Source organism: Pongo pygmaeus, chromosome 1 (genome assembly GCF_028885625.2).
Source record: "Pongo pygmaeus isolate AG05252 chromosome 1, NHGRI_mPonPyg2-v2.0_pri, whole genome shotgun sequence".
Taxonomy (NCBI): domain Eukaryota; kingdom Metazoa; phylum Chordata; class Mammalia; order Primates; family Hominidae; genus Pongo; species Pongo pygmaeus.
In genome coordinates, this window is record NC_072373.2 from 12,311,336 (window position 1) to 12,329,719 (window position 18,384).

An 18,384-nucleotide genomic window follows, 5' to 3' on the forward strand; every position below is an offset into this window, starting at 1 on the left:
TCCTCTTAGACTTTTTATTTTTTAAGAGATGAGGTCTCAGCACAGGCTGGAGTGCAGCTGTGCAATCATAGCTCACTGCAGCCTCAAACTCCTGGCCTCAATCGACGCTCCCACCTCAGCCTCCTGAATAGCTGGGTTTACAGGCATGTGACACTGTGCCCAACTCTTCTTGACGTTTTAATGCATATACTGGCATATATTTCCTTATACACACACACCGAATCAGAATATACTTCCAGTTCTACAATTTGACAATACACGTAGCTGATTTATAGCAAGTATGCCATGAACTGAGGGTTTTTTTTGTTTTGTTTTTGCAGGGCTGCCAATATGCTGTCTTCACGGGACGGTAAAGAAAGTATCACTTGGGCTGCATCTAATATGAAATCCTGAAGGTGGGTGTAGAGAGGGTGCTAGGGCTTTGATACTGCGCTTTCTTTCTAAGAGAAAGAAAACCATCATGGTCCCCCCGCCCCGAACTCATTTAACAAGGCTTGATGGAGTGAACAATTTCATGGCAGGCACTGAGCTAGGCTCTGGGTATTCTAAGCTCAGGAAGAGGCAGGGCTCCTGCCCTCAAGAGGCTTTACAGTCTGCTCTCCATCCAACTCCTGTCCCTAGAGGATCTGCTCAACTTATTCAAGACAACCGTTACTGAGCACCTATCATAAAGCAAGCACTATTTTAGACGCCATATAAAGATGAGTAAGGTTCCAAACCTGCCCTTAGGGAATGTAAAGTCTAACAGGGAACTAGATGATGTTTCAGCAAGGGCTGTATGAAATGTGCATGGCGGTGTTACAGAGGCAAGAAGAGGGGTCACTTCACTTACCTTTGGGGTGGTGGGAGGGACGGGTTGGGAAGCTTTCCTGAATTGGGTGGAACTGGGCTGGGGTTATTCCAGACAGAGGGGCCAATGTGAGCAGATACCTCCTTCAGGGTACAGCAGCGGTCTAGGGCTTCCAAGGCATGAGGCAGGCAGGGTCAGACATGGAAGGCTTTGCATGCCTCTAAGCGGCTGGGATATATCCTAGATCACAGGGAGATGGCTATTCAGGCAGCAGGAGGATTGAGGCTGGGGTGTAAAGAATCAGAGAGCCCACTCTTCCAGCTCTAGGAGGTGGGAACCAACCTGGCAGCCTGTGTTGCAGATGAATCCAGAGGAGAAATGATGAGAACCTAAACCAGGGCAGGCGTAGAGATGAACTTAAGACCTATCTAGTGCGTAAAATCACCAGGGCTTGAGAACCAACTGGATGTGAAGGTTGAGAAAAAGAGAAGTGTTATGGTCTGATGTATCCCCCAAATCATCTTGAAATGGAATCCCCAGCATGATGGTGTTTGGAGATGGCATCTTTGGGAGGTAATTAGGTCATGAAGGTGGAGCCCTCATGAATAGGATTAGTGCCTTTATAAGAGGCCAGAGAGCAAGCTTACCCTCCACCCACTGTGAGAACATGCGAAGATGGCCGCTGCATCCCAGAAGAGGGCCCTCACCAGAACTCGGCCATGATGGCACTGTGATCTTGGACTTCCAGCCTCCTGAACTGTAAGAAATAAACGTCTGTTCTCTAGAAGCCACCCAGTTTGTGGTATTTTGTTACAGCAGCAGGAGCTAAGACTGAAGAGGTCAGGGGCAACTCCCAGGTTGATGGTGTTATTGACTGGCAGAAGAAATTCAGTCTCCCTGGAAGTTGGGTTAAAATAATTGTTTTTAAAGACTTCTGCACTATCTGCAACCCTCTGTACTTGTGCTTTACCCTCAGCATACAATCCTTTTTCTGTCTGAAACACTCTCAAATCCTACCTTTCCCTCCAATCTTCTTTAAATGAGCCAACAAATCTTCCACACCTCCTATTGTCTTCAACCTAGCAAAGCCAGCTGAGTCTGCCAACAGTCCCCACAATCCCCTGACGCTGCTCTTGAGGGGCTCACTGTGAGAAGGGCCCTTAGCAATCCCATTCCCAGACCTCTTTGCAGCATTGGGTTCTGCTGGCATGCTTCAAACGCTCTTCCTTGCTTTCTCGGCATTGCACTCTCCCTCCTGGCTTCCTCCAACCCACAGCTGCTCCCCTGCTGGCTCCCCCTCCTCCTCCTCCAGATTCTCTTCTCCTCATATGCTCCACAGGTGATCCCATCGCACTGTAGCCTGACCTCCATCTCCACGTTGAAGTCTCTCAATTCTAACAACTCCAGACATTCTTTTTAAATTCCAAAGTCTAGTATCCAACTGCCCATATTCAGTCCAGTCACATCGAATCTTTCCAAAATCCATCCTTTCTCCCATCCCCCGGCCTCTGTCTTAGCAAATGGTCCTGCCATCCACTCATTCCCCAAAGCCTGGTATCTGGGCACTGCTGGCAGCAGCAGGGATGCACCACTCTCCTGCCCCTCGCCTTTCTAGCTGCTGTTTACCCTAAGATGTTCTTCCTTTCCTTAAAAACTGTATTTGACATATACAAACATTATCTACAAAATCACCATACCAGATTTTAGGTTATCATTCCACTTTGCCTTTATTTTTTATATTTAAGTATAACATATTTAATATGTACAAAACTGTTATCTATTAGTTGTAAAGCATAATATATTAATAGCAAAAACACTTGTAAGCCTACCAGGAGGAACCAGAACAGCTGCATAACTTGGCATCTACCTATGTGCTCCTGTCCCTTCCACTTCCTGCCTCCGTGGGTAATTACTATGCTCAATTTTGGTTTATCATTGTTACCATTTTTTTTTTAATAGCATAGTTTTATCATATAGGTATGCTTAGACTACATATTCTTTGGTTTTGCTTGTTTTTGGACTCAATAAAAATAGTACCCCCCATGTGGTCTCTTTGAACTTGCTTCTTTTCCTTAATATTTTCTGAGATTCATTCTTCCTGTGAGGTATAGCTATAGTTTACTCATTTCCACTACTGAATAATATCCTGGAGGATTAATCTATCTATCTAATTATTCGCCTATTTTCCTGCAGGCAGACACGCATTTCGCTTTTCCAGTTATAACTGTTATAAACATGTGACTATGAGCATTCCTACACATCCCTCCTAGTGGCCACGTGCAAGAGTCTGCTGGACATGAGGTGGGAGCTGGAAGCAAGATCATAAGGTCTGCAGATGTTCAAGTCTGTAAGGGATAATTGTTTTTTAAAGCAGTGGTGCCTGTTTACACATCCACAATGTTGTACAAGTCCCTACAGATCTAACAACTGGTACTGTCAGACCCAACCTTTGCAATTCTTATGGATATAAAATGGAATCTCATTGTGGTCCTAACTCATATTTCCCTGACCACCAATGCTACAGAACATCTATTTATTTAAAAGCCCTATCTATTTCCTCTTGTGTAGTCTTCACTATTTTTCTATTTTTTTTAAATAGGAATTCTCTATATTTGTGATTATGAATCCTTCATCAGTTATTTGTATTATAAATGTCTTCTCAAGTTGTGGATCATCTTCTCACTTCAAGTGTTTGCTTAATATAAGCCTTTAGTTTTAACAGAACTGACTTAACCATCTTGTCATTTATGATTATTACTTTATGTCTCAAGAGATTCTTTCCCGCCCTAAGGCATTTTTCATCCAAACACTGACAATTTTTGCTTTTTGTATTAAAGCCCTTAACATATTTGGAACTTATCACCAGGTAAGGTGAGAGAAAGGAAAATTTCTTTTTTTCCCACATGAATAGCCATTGTTCTGGGATTACTTAGGGAGTGGTCCTTCCTGTCCCCACTGACTTGCCATGTCACCAGGTCATTTTGCAAACGTCAACATACGCATGGGTGAGTTTCCAGGCCCTTATCTTGTTCCCCTGATCAGAATGCCTACCTCTGCACCACGACACTGTCTTGACAATAAAACTTGGTATCACATAGGGTGCGTCTCCTCAACCTCTCCTTCATATTTAGAAGCATTTGGTAATTTTAAGTCCTTTGCTACTCCATATAAACACCTGCTTGTTTCATTCAATAAAATCTCTGTTGGAATTTCCATTGAAAATGGTATTAAATCCATAGATCAATTTCAGGAGATCTGATACCTTTATAATCTTTAATATTCCTATTCATGAACAAAGATAGTTCTCCATTTGTTCCTCCCTTGCTTCTTCGTCTTCATCCTTCAGATCAAACCAGGACTTCAATGCTACCTTCTCCTGACTATTGCCACCACCATCTTAAAGTAGGATGAGTGTATACTTTGCATGCAAATTTTTGAAATAACTGCAATCATCCAAGAAAAAGACGACATGGGTGAGTTTGAGGCCTGTTGCTTGAGTGATGGCACCATTCTTCATTACTGAATATATTGAGAATTGGACGGGAATAAAATGGTAAGAAATGAGTGACGTTATGCTGCCCACTTGTCCAACTCTGCACGGGATATCAGAGCCTGGCTGAGAACCTGTTCAATCCTGAAAACAATTAAAAGATGTTAACCGGCCGGGCGCGGTGGCTCATGCCTGTAATCTCAGCATTTTGGGAGGCTGAGGCGGACAGATCACGAGGTCGGGAGACCGAGACCATCCTGGCTAACACAGTGAAACCCTGTCTCTACTTTTTTGTATTTTGTAAAAATACAAAAAATTAGCTGGGTGTGGTGGCGGGCACCTGTAGTCCCAGCTATTCTGGAGGCTGAGGCAGGAGAATGACGTGAACCCGGGAGGCGGAGCTTGCTGTGAGCCGAGATTGCGCCACTGCACTCCAGCCTGGGCGACAGAGCCAGACTCTGTCTCAAAAAACAAAACAAAACAAAACAAATGTTAACCACCCTTAACAGTAACTTTCTCTCCTCATTTCCTTTTTGTTTCCTCAGGGGCACGGAAATATGAAATTATGGGAGGATGAAAATGCCCAGAGAGCATGGCTGCTTGACCACACTGGGGCAAATGGCTTCAGTGTTTCTGACAAGCAAGCAGTGAGAGCATGCCTTTTGCCAAAGGGAGTTCTACAACCATTTAGTCCAGCCTTTAGAAAATGAGGTCTTCCAAAGAGAACAGAGCTACACCTTCCCCGTCAGAATCCACTGTTATAACCACTTAGATTAAAATGCCCCATTTCTCACAGTATCACATTTTGTCACAGGGTCACATTTCTCTATTCAACTCAGTTTCAGGCTTTTCTTCTAAGAGGAAAAAAAGAGGACTAAGTGGCCTCCTAGATTCCACTGTAAAAACAGAAAAAAGCAGGTTGACTTGCTTTGAAATCAAACGACCTCTGTCTTCAGTCTGTCCCCATCTCAGAGGGACCAGGGAAACCACAGGAACCCTGCTCACTGCTCTTCACGCAAGGTCCCGAAAAAACAGCGCCTGTTTTCCAGGCACTGCAGGAAGACCCTGCTCCTCCAAAAGGTTCCACTAAATAGTCTTTGAAAACCAGAAGCAGGGAAGTGTCAGCCAGATGCACACAGGTTTTTTGTTGTTGTTATTTTTAAGGCACTCTAGGTTGTATTTCCTTGAGGATCATCAAGAACAAAAAAGGCAAAAAAAAAAGTTAGTCTGTATCATATCCCAAAATGGGTCCAAGCCATTTCTCAACCTCAGCCACAGATATGTTCTTCCTCAATGCATAATCCTCAACCTGCAAAAGATGAGAAGCATTTTATTAAACCAACATGATAAGACTTTTGGAATAGAAGTTTCCACAAGATTTGCCAAGAAACATTAAGTACCTTCCATTTCTTGTCTTAATAGCAATCTACAGAGTTAAATGGAGATAGATATTTATCTACCAAGTTGCCTTTTTCTCTGGGCAGAAAAACATGTAGTAAACATCTGATGCTTAGAAGCTGTGTGTGTGTGTGTGTGTGTGTGTGTGTGTGTGGTTTGCATGTAGAAGTGAGGGCTAGAATAGAGGTACTCTATTGAAATCAAATTAAGACATTAACTGGAGTAAATTTCTTCATCCTTACCCCTCACTTTATTCTCATTCACATTTAAAATGAGAGAGGTTCTAGAATTTCATTTGAACTAGGGAAGCCACATATAATGAAACAGCTGGCTTACCTGATCCTTGGAAATCTTCCCCACAGCAAAATATGTGGACTTCAGATTGGAGAAGTAGAGGCCTGAGACTGCTGAAGCAGGTGCCATTGCTAATGATTCTGTTAACCTAATGCCTAGAGGGCAACACCGGGAAAATGCTTATTGACTCAGTGTCTAGCACACGGCCTGCAGCCAGCAGGCACTCAATGAACTCTTGTTGAACAAGTGAACCAAAGCGAACTCATGCCTTCTAGATAGACACATGACACAGCATGAAAGCTGTGATCAGACAAGTCTAGCAAATTCCTGCCAGGTGAAGAAACAAATTCGGGACATGCAGATCTCCTCTAACCCAGGGGGACAGGCCTGGGAAAGACTCTACACTCCTGCCTCCAGCCATCCCAGATCAGTTACAGGTGCCCTGACTTGCTCCTAAGCCTAGACCTTCTCAGGCAGGAGCTCTACCCCTGGAGATGAGAACAACAACTGAACAGCCTCCACCGGCTCTGTGCGGCCACTGATACTAGGGATGACTGAGAGCTCCAGTGAAGAAGGAACCCACAACATTGTGAGAAAGAACAGACAGTTTTCCTTGGGATCTGAGAGTTCAAACAGACCCTCAAGGCTATCTATTCTAAGCCACTCATTCTATGAACAAGGAAACAGAGCAACATGAAGGGTGAGTGCTTTGCCAGAGGTCGCCCAGCTAGCTTATGGCAGAAACAGGACTCGAACCCAGATCTCATGACTCCTAGAGTTAGTGTTGTTCCTGCTGAAGCAGATTCAGCACAGCTCATGGTTTCTCACTTAAATCTGGATGGCTTTATCAGCTTTGATGGCATGCTTTTTATTAATTCCGCTGAAAACTGTGAGCTTAGCCTGGGCCATCTCAACTACCTGAACTCTGCAGTAATGACAGAACAAGCACATCGACGTGACAATGTGCAGCCACAGAACCACGAGCCAATTCAGCTCTGGGCACAGGACGCTGAGGCCGGGTGTCTGGGCCTTTGTCTCAGAAAGGGACATGCCAGCTTCTCATTTTCAGCTATTAGAATCAATCCACAGGCAAAACATAATAGAGAATTATGATTACAGAAGAATATAAATGTTAATAACAGTGTAAAAGTAAAGAGAAAAGAGGGCTGAAGGGAAGGCTGGGCGCTCTGCAAGACCAGCACCCAGGGACACCATCCACAAGCAATGAGACAAGAGCGTGAAGCAAGTCACATTACTGAGGGACAAAGGTCGGTCTCTAAGGGAGGGATTAAAGACATCACCACGCCTGTGACAGGAAACCAGGGCAGGAGAGGCACGGGATGGTATACATAAGCTAAAAACTCCCATCTGTTGTAGGCCAAGAGGAAATAATTTAAATTGATAAATCTAAAAATAATGATGTAAGAATACTAATCAGTACTACTGAAGTAAAATGCCAGAATAAATAGCTACAAGTGAAAAAGGACAGCATAAGGGACAATGTGATTAGAAGCCCTTCCATTTTAAAAACATGTTTAACCCTAAGTGTCATTATGTTGATAAGAGTCTATCTACTGAAGAAGGAAGACAGGAACCGCGGCCTTCTGGCTCATACCCGTAGACTGCTCGATGTCTGCGAGTCTCCACATGGTGAGCTTCTCGGTGTGGTCAGGCTGGCTGGGGTAGCCGGGAGCCGGGCGGATGCCCTTGTACCGCAGCCTGCGCAGGTCTGCGACGTCCAGCTGCTCACTGCCACAGTAGGCCCACAGTTCTCGGCGAACTCTTTCATGGAGCTCTTCTGCAAAGGCCTTGGGACCCAAAGCAGCAGGCGTGCTTAGGCAGAGGTAGGGGCTCACGGCATCAGGGCAGCCTCCATCCCCTGAATCAGAACCACGAGGACACCCTCCCTCATCTGGACCACAGCCAGGGGAAATTTGGCAAGAGGAAACAGGCTGGATTCTTGATTGGTTTGTACTTTCATTAGCTGCTCTGCAGCTCAATTTTGGCCTCAACCTGAGCTCTGAAGGACCATACTTAATGACCTGAAGATTTTAGACCTTAAAACTTAACGATTTCCCTAAAGGTCAATCCAAAGCTCCACTGGCCAGAAAGAGCAGCTGGGACCATACAGCTGCTAGTTCCTCCACTGTTCACTGCAGGAAAAGGGACAGGCTCTCCCCACGGCAAAGGCTACCCTCATTCCATGCACAGGAAGATGAAGAATCTATAGATGACACCAGCATTACAATGAGGGGCTCTGAAATAAAAATTTGTTTTTAATTTTTTGGGGTACTGAGGAAAATGTCACATCACAACAAGCAAAGAGAGACAACAGAGATAAGGCAGAGATAAAGGCTCTAAGAGCAACAGCCAACTATGGCACCATTCAAGGTTTTTCTTTGCCTCAAAGATAATGTACACAAGCAATCTGGGAATACATAATATTAAAATATGTGTAATGTTAAAGCCAGCAGCATCCAACTCAAGAAAAAAAAAAAAAAAGACACTGGTTCTAAGGGCTGATCAGTCTTCAGGCTCCCTACTGCCTGGCCTCTGTCCTCAGCCCCTCAGCGCGATGACTCTGCCTTACCTCTGCCAGCCGGTCCCCCAGCGCCTTGACCATGATGCTGCTGTAGTCGTCACCATCATCCTCATAGGCCTTGCTCAGCTCTTCTACCCCAAAGCAGGCAACGGCAAACAGGCCCAGGTAGTCACGGATGCCAGAATGCAAGGGAGCGATGAAGTCTGAGAGGCAGTAGTATGGCTCCGTGCTGGCAGAGTCCTTCTCAGCCTTAAAACCAAGGAGTGTGCGGGGGCGCCGTTAGCAAGAACGTGGCACCAGCACACCATGAAGAGCAATCAGGTATTGTCAAATGAGAATAAGCTTCACAACACAGATGGCAGCCTGTATTGTGCACTGTTACATCCCCAGTACTTGGAATTGTGTCTGACACATAGTGAGTATTCAATAAATATTTGTAAGATAAACAAATGAAATGAGATTTTTAAAAATGTATGACATGACATAACATAAATTGTCAAGACACCAGTTCATTGGCTCACTCACACACTGACCAAACATTTACTGAATGCCTTCAGGCACTGTGCTGAAGTCACGGTTTAAAAAAAAAAAAAATCTGTCCCCAAGTGCTTTCAATTAAGTCTAGCACCATGTTCAAAAGAGATCCAATAAATGGAAGTGCCTCCACTCTGCATCAACAGCAGCAGCTCAAACAACAAACTGTTGGGGTCAGCGACGCCCAGGCCATGTGCTGCCTGCCATGTGGGGTGGGGTCGAGGGTCATACAGGAGCCGGCTGAGGACACCCAGGGCCGGCTGGGCACCAAACCAACAATTCAGCAGGATTTGCTTCTGGATTTTCTCCACAGCCCTGGGGCCTACTCTCCCCCATTTTTCACCCTCAGCTCATAAGCAACTCTTCCCTGCAACTAAGGTAACAAATAAAGTCTTATACATATTAAAAAAATCAATAAATATTTGCTGAGAAGGTAAATAGCTTATAACTAATACTCATTCAGTGGTTACTGTATGCCTGTTCTTAGTGCTTTATATGAATTACTATTTAACCCTCTCAACCACCTTGTGACATAAGTGATACCATCAGCTCCATTTTACAGACAAGATATCAGGGGCACAGGAAGCTTCATCAACTGGCCCAAGGTCAGACAGTGGGAGGGCCAGGGGGCTGGTACCACAACCCATGCCCCTACATATACGGTACTGCTTAGGACTGATCAATTAATCAATGAGTGGCCAACCCAGACACTTCACAGCTCGTTGCCCTCTGTGGAAGCAAGTGCAGCTTCATTGACACAGGGCAGGAAATTGCTAAGTGCAGGCGAGGAGGTGTTTGGTAATGGCACACAGGAATGTCACAGAGCTCAGGGACAGCTGTGCATGGGGAAGTCGTTTTCCAGGTATACTCGGCCCATCAATTATTCTTTGCTAACAAAGGCCAGAGGGGGACCCAAAGCTTCCCTGCACCACAGGAGAGACAGATCACAGAGCCCCATGGTACCTTAGAAGAGACAGCAATCAGAGCCTACTCAGAAGAGCAGACTCCCAGAGTAATAAGGCATTGCCACCAGAATGTTCCAGAGTGCACTGGAGGAAAGCCCCTCCTGAGAAATTGCTACCTGGGTAGCCTGGCCCAGTTCCCTTCTCCAGAGGCTAAAAAAAGGTGAACTCTGAAAATTCATTCTATTAAATGCCCTAATATGTCACAGACTGCCTGGACATGAATGGTACTAGAAGTAAAAAGAGATTGCAGACACAGGACTTGAAAGATGAAAGACTGGGCTAGAGCAGAGGTTTTTGAACAGTTATGTCTGTAAAAGAAAAGTCACAAATTCCCTAGTGAGGAGGGGCTGGAACTTAACATTGGAACCCCAGTGCCTCGTATCCTGTGGTGTCCGAGCCTGGGCGCATGCAGTGAGGGTTTACCGAGCCTGAGTGCACACAGTGAGAATTTACTGAGCCTGAGTGCATAGTGAAGATTTACGGAGCCTGAGTGCATACAGTGAGGATTTACTGAGCCTGAGTGCACACAGTGAGAATTTACTGAGCCTGAGTGCATAGTGAAGATTTACGGAGCCTGAGTGCATACAGTGAGGATTTACTGAGCCTGAGTGCATAGTGAAGATTTACAGAGCCTGAGTGCATAGTGAAGATTTACTGAGCCTGAGTGCATAGTGAAGATTTACTGAGCCTGAGTGCATACAGTGAGGATTTACCGAGCCTGAGTGCACACAGTGAGAATTTACTGAGCCTGAGTGCATAGTGAAGATTTACGGAGCCTGAGTGCATACAGTGAGGATTTACTGAGCCTGAGTGCACACAGTGAGAATTTACTGAGCCTGAGTGCATAGTGAAGATTTACTGAGCCTGAGTGCATACAGTGAGGATTTACTGAGCCTGAGTGCACACAGTGAGGATTTACTGAGCCTGAGTGCATAGTGAAGATTTACTGAGCCTGAGTGCATACAGTGAGGATTTACTGAGCCTGAGTGCATACAGTGAGAATTCACTGAGCCTGAGTGCATACGGTAAGGATGTAGCTGTCCTTGTTTAACTCTTCATGGTACTGTTGAAGGCCCCAAATTTAAGAATCCCTTCAGATGCTGTCATGGTAAAAATATGGATGATTATGAATTATATTGTGGTTGGGATTAAAATGTGCCACTATCTTTTTTGTTTGTTTTTTAGAGACAGGGTCTCGCTCTGTTGCCCAGGTTGGAGTACAGTGGCATGATCATGGCTTACTGCAGCCTCGAACTCCTAGGCTCAAGTGATCCTCCTGCCTCATCCTCCCGAGTAGGTGGCTGAAGGAGTACAGGCCTGCACTCCCCAGTGCGCGGCTCGTTTTTAAATTTGTTTTGTAGAGACAGGGTCTTGCCATCTTGCCGGGGCTGATCTCAAACTCCCGGGCTCAAGCAATCCTCCCACCTTGGCCTCTCAAAGTGCTGGATTACAGGTGTGAGCCACTGTGCCCAGCCAACACTATTATTTCTGAATGACTGAAAATGGCAGTAAAACAGAAAGTATAATTTTCTGCAAATTATTAAATTTGTTAATGACTGGTGAATTCTGGTTCCAATTCTTGATTAAGACACTCTTTTTTACGGCAGCTAAAGGGACATGCATATGCTATTTGCCTTTTCAAAGGTGGGGGGGGATGAGAGAGAAGTTGCTGAGAAGAGTCTGTTCTCGTCACTCGAAAGAAAAGAAACCAGCACAGTCAAAGAACAGCCATTGTGGGTATATACAGGCTGGGCCCTCCTCTCTATGTTGGGGGGCCCAGCACAATCTCCATCATCCTTCATCTTCTCTGTAAAACTCCTCTCTATGTTGGGGGGCCCAGCGCAATCTCCATCATCCTTCATCTTCTCTGTAAAACAGAAACTTAAACTGCCTAACATGGCTGTGTGGAAATTAAAAGCATGACCATCAAGCACCTTACTATGCACCTGGCACCTGGTATACATTCTGCAAATGTTTGTATGCACCTGTCTTCCCCTTTCAAGGGAAGCCACCTGACAGTCTATTTTTAATAATATGCATAGATGTTAACCAACGTTTTTGAACAAGTGAGTGTTCTCTTTCTTCAGAAGCTAAGAAGACTGAGATCCTGACATGTGACCACCTGAGACAGCAGCAATGGTCCTTGTCCATCCATGGAACACATTAAATGCCTCACTCCTGCTAAGTGGCCCTGCCTCTGGCGCCTTCTCTCCCCCGCCCTCACAGATGGCTTGGGCATGTGACTGGTCACTTCTTGGGCATGTGATTGGTCATTTGGGAGGAGGTGAAACAGACTCTCATTTATGCAAAGCTCTTTTGTGTAGTGCTTAAACTCACAAGTGAAAACAGTGTGCTGGCTGTCAGTACACCTTCCATACCTGTTGCCTTAACCCATAGAAGGTGGCTATGGGCTCTGCAGCCTGGGGCACAGCACCCTCTGCGTACAGGTGAATGTCATCTTGGATACTCTGTGCTGGCCAGAACCCAACCACACCCCGGGCTTGGAGTTTCTTTTGACTAATCAGTGTGTTCAGCATATTTTGGGCATCATCGTAGACCTTTTTGGCCTCTCCACCTATTAGAAAAACATAATTAGAATTCACTTAAAGATGCCAAAAATAACCATCAAACAATGCTTCTTTTAAAAGCCATTACCCCTCCTCAGTCACCTTCTCTCTTCAGGCTTCTCCATTTTCCTCAAATGCTTTCTGGTGTTTGCCACTGACCCAGCTTAAAGTGGAACAGCCAGGGTTTTGTGGCTCCTGCTAAGTGCAGCTCCTACAGTCTGCTTCTCCCAGTTCAAGCCACTTAAGTTTTCCATTGGACAAAAAGCAGAGAGCCAAAGCTGTGGCTCCCCAAAGCATTCTGTCAGAGAGGATGAGAAAAAGCAGGCCAGATTCCTCACTGACGCTCCTCGTTGCACATACGACTCCACCGACTTTGCAGTGACCTCTGGGAGACATGACCTGTGCCTCGTATTCCGTGGTGCCTTTAATCCCAACCACAATATAATTCATAACAATTGATATTTTGACCATAACAGCATCTGAAGGGATTCTTAAATTTGGGGCCTTCAACAGTACCATGAAGAGTTAAAACAAGGACAGCTACATCCTCACCCTATGCACTCAGACTCGGTAAGTCCTCACTGCACGCGCCCGGGCTCAGACACCACAGAACACAAGGCATGGTGAATATAAGGCACGGGCCCTGTCCCCTAGAGGTCGCTGTGAAGTCAGTGGAATTGTATGTGCACAGGGAGCGTTAGTGGTAAGGGGTGAAGCGTGGCCCAAATCCTCACATGTGGCTTCAATGCTGCACCTGGGCTGGCCTGCTCCCGGACCTGCAGTGGGAGCCAGGCTCCCAGGACACCATCTAGGTTTCCGTGAGACTCGGCCACCCTGCCCATGGTGAGAAGCCTGTCCCACGGCCCCCGGACAGCTCACCTGTGATGATTCAGGGGCAGCACACTGGAGAAGCCCCTTGCTCATCACCACGTTCCTGGCTACCTGAGAGTTCCTGAGTCTCAACACCCTAACACGCACACCCAGGCCGGCCCCTGTGGAAAACTTGGCAAGAGGCTGGTTTCTAGGCTCCTCTCAGCCCTAATCCCATGCTTCTGTGAGTCCACCCCTCCCTGCTGCTCTGATCTGGCTACTACCTGATCCTTTGAATGGCTTTGCATTTGGATTCCGTGTCGCTGTCGGTGGATTTTGGGGTGAGGCTAGAAGTGAGAAGTGGGGGGTAGTAATTTATCACCTCACCTACTTCTCTAGTTTATCACCCTAAATCCCCATTCCCTTCCCAATGCTCCAAGCACAATGGGCTCCTTGCAGTTCCCCAAACAGGCACATGTGCCTGTGCCTTCTCACACTGTCTCCTCTCCCTGGAATGCCCTTTTCTTCAACACCTTATCACATCCACAGTCCTAGCCACGGCAACTCCCACTGAATCCTCAAAAACAGTTCGAACACCACCTTGTCCAGGAAGCCTGCCCTGACCTCCCAGTCTGAGCTCTATCTCCTCGTGTCCACAGGAGCCCAGGCAGGGCCCATTACTATTGGCTGTGCCAGCTAGTCAGGTGCTAGACAGCAGGGATTATATTGTCTTCCATTTATCCCTAGTGCTCAGCATGTAACTGATGTCAATAAACATTTATTGAAAGAATACAGTAGATACCAAATTTAGTTGATATAATAAGGACCAATCTAGCAGTTTGAAAACCATTAAAAAGTTGGGCAGGTGAGCAATATAAAAGCAAATATAAATTTGCACAATCCAAATCCACTGCTCCTCACTGATTCTGGTCTTCAAAGTCACAATCCCACATCTTCAATATCAGAGGCAGAAAGGAAGGGCTTACTGCACTAACCTACTGTTTTGTCGTTAAATATCTTGGGAAAGCCTCGATTCGGGTACTTGCCCCGGAGCTGCCAGACATCAAAGAAAGGCTTCCAGTCAATGTAGTCCACCAGCTTCTGCAGGTCATAGTCTTCAAAGACCTGGGTCCCAATAAACGTGGGCTTCACTACAGGAGAGAAGTATGGTTGTCAATGCTGACGCTGGCACCCTGCCTGATGGAGGCCTCCCTGCCAGCTCCTCACTGCTCTGCCAACTCCCACACTCCGCCTCCCTCCTGTCACCCATAGGAGTTGTTTTACAAAGAGGGGAACTTTAAATTATCGTGGAGAAGGAGTAATTCTGCAGTGAGTCTTAAATAAACTATTCTTCACATGCAGCTGACTACACCACCCTTGGAAACTGTTCCCTCAACCCTTCCATCCCCACTCCCCGCCCAAGAAGGAAAGACAGACGGGTTAATCCTCACTTGTACAAATGAAGACAAGGTGAACATGAAGAACTCTCCAGAAAGACATGGAGAGTAAGCTACTTATCTAAAGTTTCAAAACCGGAAACAATCATCTAGATTGCCTACTGACACATATGCTCAAAGTATGGGCAAATGAAGTCCCAAATTCAGGACTGCTGTGCTTTCTGCAGGGGAGGAAGGGAAACATGTGGGACTTCCAATACATACTCCTCAATACATAATCCTCCACTCTGCCAAGCACGTGTGCAGCACAGATGTATGAGCAAGGAAAAGCTGATTTATTACCTTAGAAATATGGATTCAATTAATATAACCCCTGTTCATTCTGCATTGTTTTTTAAAAATCAGATGGTACGTTATGTCTTAAGCTGGCTAGAGGGTATACATGGATGTTTAATATATTGTTCTTTATACCTCCTGGTGAGTCTAAAATACATCATAATTTAAATAATGGTGAAGACTTCAGAGACAGATGGTGCTGCTGGGCTTTCTGGGGAGGTAGAGCAGCACTGCCATCTGCCCTCCGGACCGTAGTGTGGTCTGCACCTCGGACTCTGGTCTGACATGGCAGGATCAGGCTGGAGTCTAAGGTGTTGGCTCCATTGCCATATCCGGGCCTTCCTGTCTCTCTACTTCCTGATTTGTAACCAGGGATCAGGGAACTTCCTATTCTACCAATCTCAAGGGCTCCAGGAGAACACAGAAGCTTCTAGAGTATTTTTCTCTCATTTGACTTCTTACTACTGCCTGGAAATCTCTACCTTTTCATACTTCTTCACGGTAGCTCTTTCCCATTTGTTCCTCATCCTTCTACTACACGGGACAATCCCTTCTTTGGAAATATCCTATTATGTTGGTTTGTTGGTAACAAAGCCTTTATAGTCCCCTTACTAGAGAAACTAAAAGGAATCTACAGATAGGCCCTTGATTCAAGGATCCTCTCGCCTGGGAAGGCAGAGAGAACACGCTGCTGCAGAGCCACTGATGGACTCTCTCGTCTCCCAGAATTTAAGAAATGTTTGAGGTTGTACCATAAGGGCCGTAAAAGAAGACCCTCTTTTATTCCCTATCGACTTCCTGCAACTACCCTAGGACTGGCTGTCCTCAGATATATTTTAGAGGGCCAGGCCTCAGGGGCCCATGACCCTCAGGCAGCAGGGTGGGCCCTGCAGTAGCCCCATGCCAGAGGTTGAAGGGGCCACTAAAAAAGCATCCCAACCGCTGCCAGGTGCTGTGGGCCTTTGGAGGGTATTTCCAGCAAAATATGTTTTGGATGTTTGACTTGATCCAAACAGACTTGCCCTTGTGTTATTATTCCAATTTCACAGGGAAAGATACAGAGCAAATAATCGGAGCTTGAACTATATAGCAATTTATATTTTTTCAAAGGTTTTCACAGAATATTTTACCCTCACAACATTTCCAAAAAGTAACTCCTTTTTTTACATGGTAGAAATTGTCAAATGTGGAAGCAAGCTGCTCAAGGTCACTCCGTGAGTCAGAGTCAGGAGCCACGTTGGGATGAGAACCCCGAGCTCCCAGCTCCCAATATGGCATTCTTTCCACCAAACCACGCTGAACTCAGCAGGGATGAAATTAGAACCAAGCACACCTACATTTCCAATTTAATCTGCTCAACTCTGCCAAGCATGTGTAGAACACAGATGTCGTGAGCAATGAAAGCTGATTTGATACATTACCTTGGAAATATGGATTCAATTAATATAACCCCTGTTCACTCTATCTTGGTTTTGCATTTGTGTCTCACGCCTCTTTGCGCCTGTCAAAACATCTTACACGTTTTATTCCCTTGTGAACACCTATATGAGGCAAGAAAGGTGGCTAGAAATTTAAAAAAGGAAGAAAGCAAATAAAAGAAATAAAAAGAGAGGGAAACATCCAGAGAGAGGACAGAGAGAAAACAAGAAATAGAGGATCTGCTTTGCTGCAGTGTTTTAAAGATGTGTGAATGCAAAGGCGTTTCCCATTTTAGACATTTCACATCTGCTCTTGGGCCTGAGAGAGACCCAGGCCACCTCAAGTGACAGTACCACCCAGGCAGGTTTCCACAGAACTTCCTTCAAGGAGACGGGGACCCACGCAAGCACAGCACAGAGGAAAGAGCATGGCTTTAGAAGACAGACCAGAGAGAGATTCCTAGTAACCTTTCAAGTTTCCACCCAAAACTCAGTTTCTTCAAATTAAAATGTGGATAATTCCCACGTCCATTATGGAGTTGTCTGAAGGACTCAGAGAGCTGCTATGAGTCCATCTCAGGATGGTGTCTGGCACACAACACCTGCTCCATAAATGGTACCTATTCCCTTTCTTTCCGGTCATCAGTCACTCATTAGCATTAGACACAGTTGAGAGTTGTTAGCTGCTGGTTTGATTTTGCAGCCAAGTAAATGCATGTATTTCCTCAGCACACTGTCAGTTACCACACCCAGTCTTTCTCTAGTCCATAGCCAAACAGACCTGGGTAAGGTTCAGACAGCCAATCCATTTGGAAACCACTTTTTCTGGCTTGACTTAAGGGTAAGTATCTCCTCTCCTGTTAAAAAACAAAGAAAAATTAGTTAGAGACTCTTAGCTTTTCTACAACTACCATGAAAACATGTCCAAGAAGGCCGTATGTAAGCTTTGCAAGAAAGCAAATGCTCTTATTCATGAGAATCTTTATCCTAAAAAGCTCTTCCTTTTCTACCCAGTCGGTTTCACATTGGTACCAGAACAATAGATAGTAAAGACTTAATAAGCATCCATTAACTATTGATATATAAATACGAGCCTGATTCTGCGGCCTGAACCTGAGGTACTAGGGGTGTCTGACCTGTACTTTTAGAACACCTGAGGTCAGCTGTTAACTGGTCTTCCATGGCCCACCCTGAGGACCAGAAGGTAGAATTAAAGAAACTGTCCACTGTGGGCGAACCTAAGGAGAGAGAAAAAAGCCAACCACTGCGTCTTGGCCTAGCTATCACCTCAGAAGCAAAACAGCATGTTTTCCTCATGCTGTTGATCTCATTTCACTTGCCTAGCAACTCCCAAAATGCTCCCACCAAAGCCCAGAAGGCAGATAACCGGAAAGAAATATTTCAGTGACTTCCAAAGCATAATTATGCCTGTTCTCCATGGATTCCCTGAAGCTTATCAAGAGACGGACAGTTCTTGAAACATCATTCTGCACAGTCAGTGTTGGGCAGTCAGGCAAAAGGCTTACACTGGTCCTGCCTCATGTCTCCATTTTCTTCCATTAGCTCCTCAAGAATGGGCATCTGTGGGAGTCATTTCAGTACACTGTTTCAGCGCCTGTTTCCCTGCTGAGTATGAACTCATGTTTTATTCATTACCATAGCTCTGATATCTAGCACAGCCCCTAACACCTACTGGGTACCCAATAAATGTTTGGCTGAATAAATAAAATTCATTTCAATAAAACCAAAAATTATTTGGGAACTTAAGACACTGAAGACCTCTGAGTTGAACTAGAAGACAGAAATTCTCTAAAATGATCCCAAGCCTTTTACACTCCTCAAA

The 18,384-nt window shown here is 45.4% G+C and overlaps 1 protein-coding gene across 6 annotated transcripts in view; it reads right to left on the minus strand.

Moving 5' to 3' along the window:
* Positions 1–2,491: 2,491 nt before the first annotated feature.
* The window catches only part of MTR (5-methyltetrahydrofolate-homocysteine methyltransferase), a 107,130-nt gene continuing 91,237 nt past the window's right edge, over positions 2,492–18,384 (minus strand). For 5 of the 6 annotated variants that reach the window (XM_054470540.2, XM_054470580.2, XM_054470614.2 and 2 more), the window contains 7 exons: positions 17,323–17,398; positions 14,386–14,541; positions 12,392–12,588; positions 8,563–8,763; positions 7,588–7,780; positions 6,015–6,127; positions 2,492–5,589 (listed from right to left, as the gene is read on the minus strand). In XM_054470540.2, the coding sequence (XP_054326515.1) occupies positions 5,503–5,589; positions 6,015–6,127; positions 7,588–7,780; positions 8,563–8,763; positions 12,392–12,588; positions 14,386–14,541; positions 17,323–17,398 (1,023 nt within the window). In that variant the 3' untranslated portion in view covers positions 2,492–5,502. Of the gene's footprint in view, positions 5,590–6,014; positions 6,128–7,587; positions 8,230–8,562; positions 8,764–12,391; positions 12,589–14,385; positions 14,542–17,322; positions 17,399–18,384 lie in introns of those variants that run through there. The other variant, XM_054470688.2, reaches the window with a different exon arrangement.